The sequence below is a fragment of the Vidua chalybeata genome, chromosome 11, assembly GCF_026979565.1.
Source record: "Vidua chalybeata isolate OUT-0048 chromosome 11, bVidCha1 merged haplotype, whole genome shotgun sequence".
In the NCBI taxonomy this organism is placed as follows: Eukaryota; Metazoa; Chordata; class Aves; order Passeriformes; family Viduidae; genus Vidua; species Vidua chalybeata.
In genome coordinates, this window is record NC_071540.1 from 20,553,822 (window position 1) to 20,562,490 (window position 8,669).

Sequence of the window (8,669 nt, forward strand, 5' to 3'; positions counted from 1 at the left end):
CTGGCACCCACACTCCGGCAGCGCTGTGGCCCTGAGGCTAGTGGCCCAGAGCCTGGTGGGAAGTTGGGGCACCGGGCCAGGAGGAGCCACAGCACAGCTGCCATCCCAGTCTCGCCTCCCACCATGGAAAGCACCTGGAGCGCATCGGGGCTGTCAGGAGCCAGCACCGGCTTCACCACAGCCTCGCCCTGCCCTTTGCACCGCCAGGCCACCGGGGGGGCTCAGCGTCTCACCTGCACCCTGATGCGGGCCGTGGCGGTGGCTCGCAGCCCGTGTCCCCCCAAGTCAGCAGCCTGGATCTCCAGTGTGTATTCAGGGACCACCTGTGGCAAAAGGCTGTGTCGCCCAAAAGTGGGGGATGAGCTCGGTGGGGGCTGAGTCCGGGGCTTACCTCTGCCACCAGCCCTGGCACGGCCACGGAGACCAGCCCAGAGCTGCTGTTGATGGTGAACATCCCAGGCTGGGGCTTCTCTGGCACCTGGCTCAGGATGGAGTAGCTCACAACGCCATTGTTGGAGTTCACGGCGTCGTCTGCGTCGGAGGCCTGCACCCGCAGGACCGATGTGCCTGGAGCAGGTGGTTATTGCTGACCTGTCACACATCCCTCCAGTGCTGCCTGCCAGGTGGTGGCAGTGGTCCCACCTGGCTCAGCTCCCTCCAGCACAGAACCGTGGAAAACTGCCTGGGTGAAGACGGGCCGGTTGTCGTTCTGGTCAGTGACGGTGATGATGATCTCCATGGGGTCTTCCACGGGCTGCCCGTTGGCCGACACGGCGTGGGAGTAGAGCTGCAAGGGCACAGTCAGTGTGTGTGCAGTCCCCAGGATTGTCCCCGTGCCGCCACAGATGCCCCCTCACTCACCACGTATTTATCCTTCTCCTCCCGGTCCAGGGGTTTTGTCACCTCCAGCCACCCCGTCTCCCGCTCGATGATGAAGACACCCACGGGGATGGTATCCGCTCCCTGCCCCGTGATGCTGTAGAAAACCCTGGTCTCCTTGTCCTTGTTGGATTTGATCTGGCAGCGAGGCAGGAATAAGCGGGTGGAGACATGTCCCAGCACTCTGGGGACGCCCCTGGACCCTGCCTGGTTCCTGTGGGGACACATACCTGCACCAGCTTCTTGGGGAAGGGCCCCCGCTCATTCTCAGGGCAGTTGATGGGGGGGATGACCCAGTCCCTCTTGTGCCGCCGGAGGCCGTGCCCATGCTCCGGGAAGATCAGCATGTCCTGTGGGATGGAGTGCGGGGCTGCAGGGCCACGAAAGGGACATGGCTCTGCCTGGAACCTCCCGGGGGATGGGCATGCAGCACCCCCGGCCCCACTGCGATGGTCCTACCAGCAGGAGGAGGAGGAGGGTGAAGCTGCAGGGTGCCATGGCTGCAGCTGCACTGGCCGTTCCCCCCAGGTGCCTGCTGGGAACCTTCCCTGTTGCGTCAGCGACCTTGGCCAGGAAAGCAGAACCGGCTTCCCAGAGCTGCCAGCCCCGGGGGGGGGTCTGGGGGCGCCGTATGGGGGGACCCAGCACACGAGATGCTGCTCCAGGCTGGGGGGACGATGGAGTTCAGTAGCCCCCCGGGGCTGTCCCTCGGTGGCCATGGGAACCCCCACTGCAGTGGGGCTGGGGGGCACACAGAGCCTCCCCCCCCGAGAATCCCGCTGCACCCACAGGCGGCAAAGGGGGAGGAGGCACCCGGGGGTGGCACGCAGGAATGGGGAGGGGGGGGCTGTTCCTGCTTGGTGGCCGGAGGCGCCATGGGAACACCGGGAGGGATGAATGGCGGGACCACGAAGCTGCCTGGAGATACCGGGATGCCCGGGCGTGTCCACCGGGCTGCGCCGAGGGGCTGGGGGGGGGGCAGCGGCGGCGGGCGGGGGTACCGGAGGGCGGCATTGAGAGACCTGGGGTGCCCGGCGGCGAGTGAGCGGTGCCCGAGGATTGCCGGGCCCTACCGGGGAGTGCCAGGGGGCTCCAAGGCGATGCGATGGGTACAGACCGGGGAGGTGCCCGCGGGTAACTGGGGGTGACCAGGGAGGTATCGCGGATTGCCGAGAGTTGCCAGGGCGTTCCAAGGCTACCAGGCGGTGCCCCAGGGTTCCCGGGAGGTACTGCGGATTGACAGGAGGATTTCAGAGGGGCGCCGGGTGTGCCCGGAGGGTATTGAAGGCTCCAGTACCGGCCGGTGCCCGAGGGGTACCGGGCTGTGCCTGGATCTTGACGGGTGGGTGCCTGGGAAGTAACATGGGGTACTGGGGATCGCCGTGGGGTTCCAGGGGAATACCGGGGGTGCCCGGGGGGGATCGGGGTGTTGCATCGGGGGTTGCCGGAGGTTTCCAGAGGGGTACCGCGCTGTAACGGGGATTGCCGGGGGTGTTGTAGGGGGTGAACCCCCGGTAGGAGGGTCCCGGGGGTAATTAAGGGGTCCGGGGCATTGCCAGGGAATGTCTGGGGCGTGCTGGGGCCGCTCTCCGGGGCGGGGCGGTACCTGCGCGGCCGCCGCCTCACCTGGGGCGTTGCGGGGCGGGACGGGGCGGGACGCGGCGGGCGGTGACCGGGGCGGCGGCGGCGGCGGCGGCAGCAGCAACGGACGGGCCATGCGGGGGCCGCGCTCCGGGCTCTGCCCGCTCTCCATCTTCATCCTCCTCCTCCTCTCCCCGCTCCTGCCGGCGGCCGCCCTCTCCCCAGCCCCGCCGTGCGTCCTCCCGGGGCTGCGCCGCGGGCCGCTGCCCGCACCAGGTAACTCGCACCGTCGGGGCGCGGCGGCACCGGGACCCCCGGAACACCTCGGGGACGGGCTGGGGCCGCGATCGGGACCGGGATCGCGGTTCCGAGCACTGGGGCGGGGGAGGGGGGGCGGCAGGGCCTCCCTCACTGCCGGGATCAAGATCTCTTTGCCTCCGGTGGTGGGGCCGCTGCTTTTCGGGAGCACCTCGCAGTGCCCCGCCTGTGGGGCTGGCGGGGGTCCCCGGGTGTGGGGCTGCGCCACGGGGCTGGCTGGGCTCCTGTGGTCTAGGGCTGTGCTTCCCCCCCGGGCTGTGGGGCTCGGCCATGGGGCTGGCTGTGCCCCGTGGGGCTGGCGATGCCCGTCTGGTCTCACCGGGCTGGTAGCGGCTGATGCCAGCGCCTTTGGCCCAGCCGTGGGGCGCCCGCTGCGAGCAGGGCTGGGTCCCGCAGGGTGGGTGGCCGGCGCCGGGCTGGCAATGGGGCTGGGTGCCCCAGGGCCACCCTTCTCCGGCTGTGGGGTGCGGGCTCTGGCTGGCCCGAGGCTGGGCAGGGTCTTGCTGCTGCCAGCTCTTGGCCCGCTGCCGGAGCTTGGCCCGGGCCCGTTGCCCTCTTCTCTCGGCGGCTCCCGGGAGACTGGGGCTGCCCGGGAACGCGGCCGGAGCCAGCGTTCGTCTAATGGCCGCGGGAGCACTAAAAGCTCTCCTTGGCGGTAAGAGCGAGGGAGGGACCTCGACCTCTGCCTGCTGTGGGCACCACATCCCGTTTCACATCCCTTTTCCATCAGCTAAGTCTGCCAGGACTGGAGGTGGGCGCTGCCCGGCCCCTGCTGTGGGCACAGGCTGGGGTCTGGCCATGCCACTGCGACCCCCGTCCGTGGGCAGCACATGGCCCCGGCACCGACCGAGCGGCTCCGCCTCGGCACCCCGCGGGCACGGTGCCCTGTGGGCCCTCCATGGAGGGACCCCCGAGGACATGGTGGGGTACCCCCTGTGCCTCCTGGCCCTCCGAGGGAACAGCAACCCGTGCCACAGCTGGGGAGCGGGGCTGGGGGCTCCCCATGACAGGGGTTGGGGGCTTCCCCGGGCTCCTCGTGCCCAGCTTGCCAGGGTGACTGATGCCCCTCCAGCCCCATTAAAGGTCTTTATCGCGGCTATCGCGACTGGGAGGGGCCCCGGTGCTGCCCTCGGGGCACGGTTGCTGCTCCCCACATGGCCCCACCGTCGCCTCGGGCTCGGTCCCTCCGGTGTGGAGCGGCCGTGGGGCACAGCTCTCCCTGCCCCATTCCACGCCTTCCGCAGCCCCCCCAGCCCCCCCGGGCCGCTCGGCCGCCCGGAGCTGGCTCAGCTCCGCTAATCCTCTAATCCTTGCCCCGGGGGGTGCGGAGCCGGGGCTGTGTCCAGCACGAGGGATGCAGCGTAGGAGGCGGGGGAGGGAGATTCAGTGCCCAATGATCTGGCCACGGGGGGTTGGGAGCCCCGAGGGGGTGACACACCGGGAGGGGGCTGGGGCAGGGCTCTGCCCGCCCAGGAATTTCCCATCATTTGTGAGACAAAGCCGAAACTTCCACCGAAACTTCCACTGCGCTCCCGTACGGCGCCCGGTGTTCCCTGCCCCGCTCCTGGTGTCCTCTCTCCCTCTTCTACCGTCCCCTGCCTCACTCCGCCTCTGGGGGATTGCAGGGTCCTGGAGCTGGTGGTTGCGGCTCTGGGGTGTCGGGGGAGAGGTCCCCCCATCCCCCTGACCCCTCACCCTCGCAGGGAGCTCCGGAGGCTGCGCGGGGCCATACAGGACGGAGGAGCCCGATGTCGGGGTGCGGGAGGACGGGGGCCCCGTGCGGCTACCGGGGGTGGGCAGGGCGCTCGCCGCACCCCCCCGAGATGCTGGTTCTCCCCGATATGCCGCTGGCCAGCCAGACCCTGCCCCAATTACCGCAGAGAGCAGGCGCTCCCCCCAGGTAACGCTGCACCGCATATCCCCCACCCCCTGCTCCCCCAGCCGGCTGTGCCCTCACTCACCCCCATCCCACAGGAGCTGCCCAGGGCTCGCGCTGCTCTCAGGAGGCAGAAGAGGGATTGGGTGATCCCCCCCATCAAAGTTCCTGAAAATGAGAGGGGCCCCTTCCCCAAAAAGCTGGTTCAGGTATGACACTGGTCAGTCTGGGCTGGGGGTGCATCCCCCCTGCATTGGGCAGGGTGTAGTGGGGTGGGGGATACTGACCCCATCCCCTTGGTCTGTGTCTCCTCCCAGATCAAATCCAACAGGGATAGAGACACCAAGATCTTCTACAGCATCACAGGGCAGGGAGCAGATGCCCCTCCCGAGGGTATCTTCACCATTGAGAAGGAGTCGGGCTGGATGAAAGTGACGCAGCCGCTGGACCGCGAGCACATTGACAAGTACCACGTAGGTCCTTGCCTGGGGACACCAGGGGGATGTTGGGCTGCTCTGCCAGGCCCCCCACTCACACCCTACCCCGCAGCTCTTCTCCCACGCCGTGTCCGAGAACGGGAAGCCAGTGGAGGAGCCGATGGAGATCATTGTGACAGTGACAGACCAAAATGACAACAAGCCCCAGTTCACGCAGGAGGTGTTCAGGGGCTCTGTGCCAGAGGGAGCTCTGCCAGGTAGGACCCCGTGCCTTGGGGAAGCTCTGCATCCCACCAGCCATGTTCCTTGGGCACAGCCTCGACACTGTGCCCCCCAGCATCCCACTTACCTGCACATCCACATCCCCAGGCACCTCCATCATGCAGGTGACAGCCACGGATGCGGACGATGCAGTGGAGACCTACAATGGTGTCATCGCCTACTCCATCCTCAGCCAGGAGCCACGGGAGCCCCATCCCCAAATGTTCACTGTCAACCGGGCCACTGGCACCCTCAGCGTGATTGCCAGTGGCCTCGACCGGGAGGTGGGCTCTGCAGCACTGTGGGGCGGGGGTCCCAGCCCCAAGCAGGGACTGACACAGTGTCTGTCTGTCTGTCTGTCCACCACAGCGTGTGCGGGAGTACACACTGACCGTGCAGGCAGCTGACCTGGATGGAGAGGGACTGACCACCACAGCGCTGGCCGTCATCCAGATTGCTGATGTCAATGACAATGCCCCCGAGTTTGACCCCAGAATGGTAATGTGGGCACCCCTACTGGGTGTGACTCTCCCTGGTGCCCGCTGGGCCGTGGTGCTGAGGGTGCCCCTGACCCGCAGTACGAGGCGGCCGTGCCGGAGAACGTGGCCGGGCGGGAGGTGGCCCGGCTGGCTGTCACCGACCTGGACGAGCCCGGCACGCCGGCGTGGCGAGCCGTCTACTCCATCCTGCGCGGCAACGACGGGGGTGCCTTTGCCATCACCACCGACCCCGCCACCAACGAGGGCATCCTCCGCACTGCCAAGGTCTTTGTCATCCCACGTCCCTCATTGCTGCCCACAGAGGAGTCCTGCTTGTCCCACTCTCACTGCCCCTGTCTCCCCCTCTCTCAGGGTCTGGACTATGAGGCCAAGCAGCAGTTTGTGCTCCACGTGGCAGTGGCCAACGAGGTCCCCTTCATCGTGAAGCTGCCGATGGCCACTGCCACGGTGACAGTCACTGTGGAGGATGTCAATGAGGCCCCGGTGTTCGTGCCGCCGGTGCAGCTGGCCACGGTGTCAGAAGATGTGCCCCCGGGGCAGACCCTCACAGCCTGCACAGCCCAGGACCCTGACAAAGCACAGGGCCAGAGGATCAAGTGAGCGGGGACAGGCTTGGAGTGGAGGTTTGGGGGGTCTCCGCTGCCCCTCGCCATAGCACCAGCTCCCTGTGCCCCCCAGGTACCTGGTGGGGCACGACCCGGCAGGCTGGCTGGCCGTGCACCCCGAGAATGGCCTGGTGACCGTGCGGGACCACCTGGACCGCGAGTCCCCTTTCGTCAAGAACAGCACCTACATAGCTGTGCTGCTGGCCGTGGATGATGGTGAGGGACATGAAAGGGCTCTTGTTCCCCCTTCCGCGTGAGGGGCACATGCTGCCATCACCAGGAAACACATCCCAGCTCCAGCATGGAGCAGTGCAGGGGCTCCTGCCCGGGGAACCCCAGCTCCATGAGGATCCTGTGTTTGGGACTGCCCCCTCCAGCATCACTCCTTGCTGTTCCCACCCTTGCCCAGAGAGTCTCTGTCCCTGGGAAAATCTTGGTTTTGAGGCTCCCCCTGTCCACATGCCTGCTTAGTCACCCATGTCCCCATGAGAGCCCTGGGTTTGGGGTCCCCCCTACAGAATTGTCCCCACCAGGCTCACCGCCGGCCACGGGCACGGGCACGCTACTCCTCACCCTGCTCGATGTGAACGACAACGGCCCCGAGGCCGAGCCACGGGACATCACCGTCTGCCAGCGCAGTCCCCAGCCCCAGCTCCTCACCGTCACCGACCGGGACCTGCCCCCCAACACCGGCCCCTTCCGCGCCGAGCTCACCCACGGCTCGGGGGACAGCTGGGCTGTGGAGGTGGGGGACACAGGTATTGCAGGGGGGCTGAACATAATGTGGGGGGTCCTCGGCAGAGGCAGCTGTGCCACGGCTGCATTCCTGGTGCATCGTCTGCGAGCCCCCAATCTCACGTAGGTGACACAGTGACACTGCAGCTGGTGGCACCGCTGGAGCCGGACACCTACAGCGTGTACCTGCGGCTGCTGGACCAGCCGGGCAGAGCCCAAGTGACCATTGTCACCGCACGGGTCTGCGCCTGCGAGGGGCAGGCACAGGGCTGTCCCCAGAGGTCCCAGCCTGTCAGCGCCCTGCCCTTCGTCCTCGCCACCCTGGGCGCGCTACTGGCCCTGCTGCGTGAGTGGGGGTCCTGGGGCCGTGGGGATACCCCATCTCTGGGCACAGTGGGGGACACGTATCCCTCCTGATGGCACTCTTCCCCCCAGTCATCCTGCTGCTGCTGCTGCTCTTCATGAGGAGGAGGAAGGTGACGAAGGAGCCACTGCTGCTGCCTGAAGATGACACAAGGGACAACATCTTCTACTACGGGGAGGAGGGTGGCGGCGAGGAGGACCAGGTGGGTGTGGGGGTCAGGGGCCTGGTGACAGCATGAGCAACCTGACCCTGCCCCTCTCCATGTGTGTGTGTGTGTGTGTGTGTGTCCCCAGAACTACGACCTGCGGCAGCTGCACCGGGGGCTGGACGCCCGGCCCGAGGTGATCCGCAATGACGTGGCCCCCACCCTCCTGCCAGCCCCCCAGTACCGGCCCCGCCCCGCCAACCCCGATGATATCGGCACCTTCATCGACGAGGTGAGTCCTGACCGGGAGAGCCGTGCGGGTGACGCGTCCCTGCCACACCGGCGCAGGGGACACAGGTGCTGACCCCTCTGTTCCCCCAGAACCTGAAGGCGGCCGACACGGACCCCACGGCCCCCCCCTACGACTCGCTGCTGGTGTTCGACTACGAGGGCAGCGGCTCGGAGGCCACCTCGCTCAGCTCCCTCAACTCCTCTGCCTCCAACGGCGACCAGGACTACGACTACCTCAACGACTGGGGCGGCCGCTTCCGCAAGCTGGCCGAGCTCTATGGCGGCGGCGAGGAGGACGATTAGGGAACCCCAGCCCGCTGCTGCCCCCGCCTTATTGCTGCTTTTGTGCCTTGGGGGTTCCCCCTGCTGTCCCCCCCCCCACCCCAGCGCAGCCCCCTCACCTCCTCGCCTGTGTTTTTGTGGTTATTATCTATTTTTTAAGGTATGGAATGATGGCGTGTGATGCTGGCGGACAAGGGGATGGGAGCTGGGTCAGTTTTAATAAAGGATTTGGTTTTTTTAGATGTTCCAGGCTCTGTGTCACTTTGTGCCCTGGAGATCGGTGCTGCCCCCAGCCCTGCAATGACCCCTCCCCAGCCCTGTTTCCCCCTGCCCACTGCAGTGTGGAACCTATGGCACAGCTGCAGCGTCACCCATGCAGGGGCAGTGCCCATGCC

At 67.2% G+C, this 8,669-nt stretch overlaps 1 protein-coding gene across 2 annotated transcripts; it reads left to right on the plus strand.

Moving 5' to 3' along the window:
* Positions 1-2,568: 2,568 nt before the first annotated feature.
* LOC128793348 (B-cadherin-like) lies at positions 2,569-8,516 on the plus strand. Of its 2 annotated transcripts, XM_053952423.1 has the most exons (15): positions 2,569-2,736; positions 4,482-4,678; positions 4,753-4,863; positions 4,972-5,127; positions 5,204-5,348; positions 5,461-5,636; positions 5,722-5,850; positions 5,931-6,116; positions 6,204-6,448; positions 6,531-6,673; positions 6,991-7,215; positions 7,320-7,538; positions 7,628-7,758; positions 7,850-7,993; positions 8,083-8,516. In XM_053952423.1, exons 1-15 carry the CDS (start codon positions 2,595-2,597, stop codon positions 8,293-8,295), a joined length of 2,562 nt encoding a protein of 853 aa, XP_053808398.1. In that variant the 5' UTR covers positions 2,569-2,594; the 3' UTR covers positions 8,296-8,516. The 2 variants fall into 2 exon arrangements, with proteins under 2 accessions (XP_053808398.1, XP_053808397.1); XM_053952422.1 differs by having other exon boundaries at positions 5,931-6,448.
* The last annotated feature ends 153 nt before the right edge of the window (positions 8,517-8,669 follow it).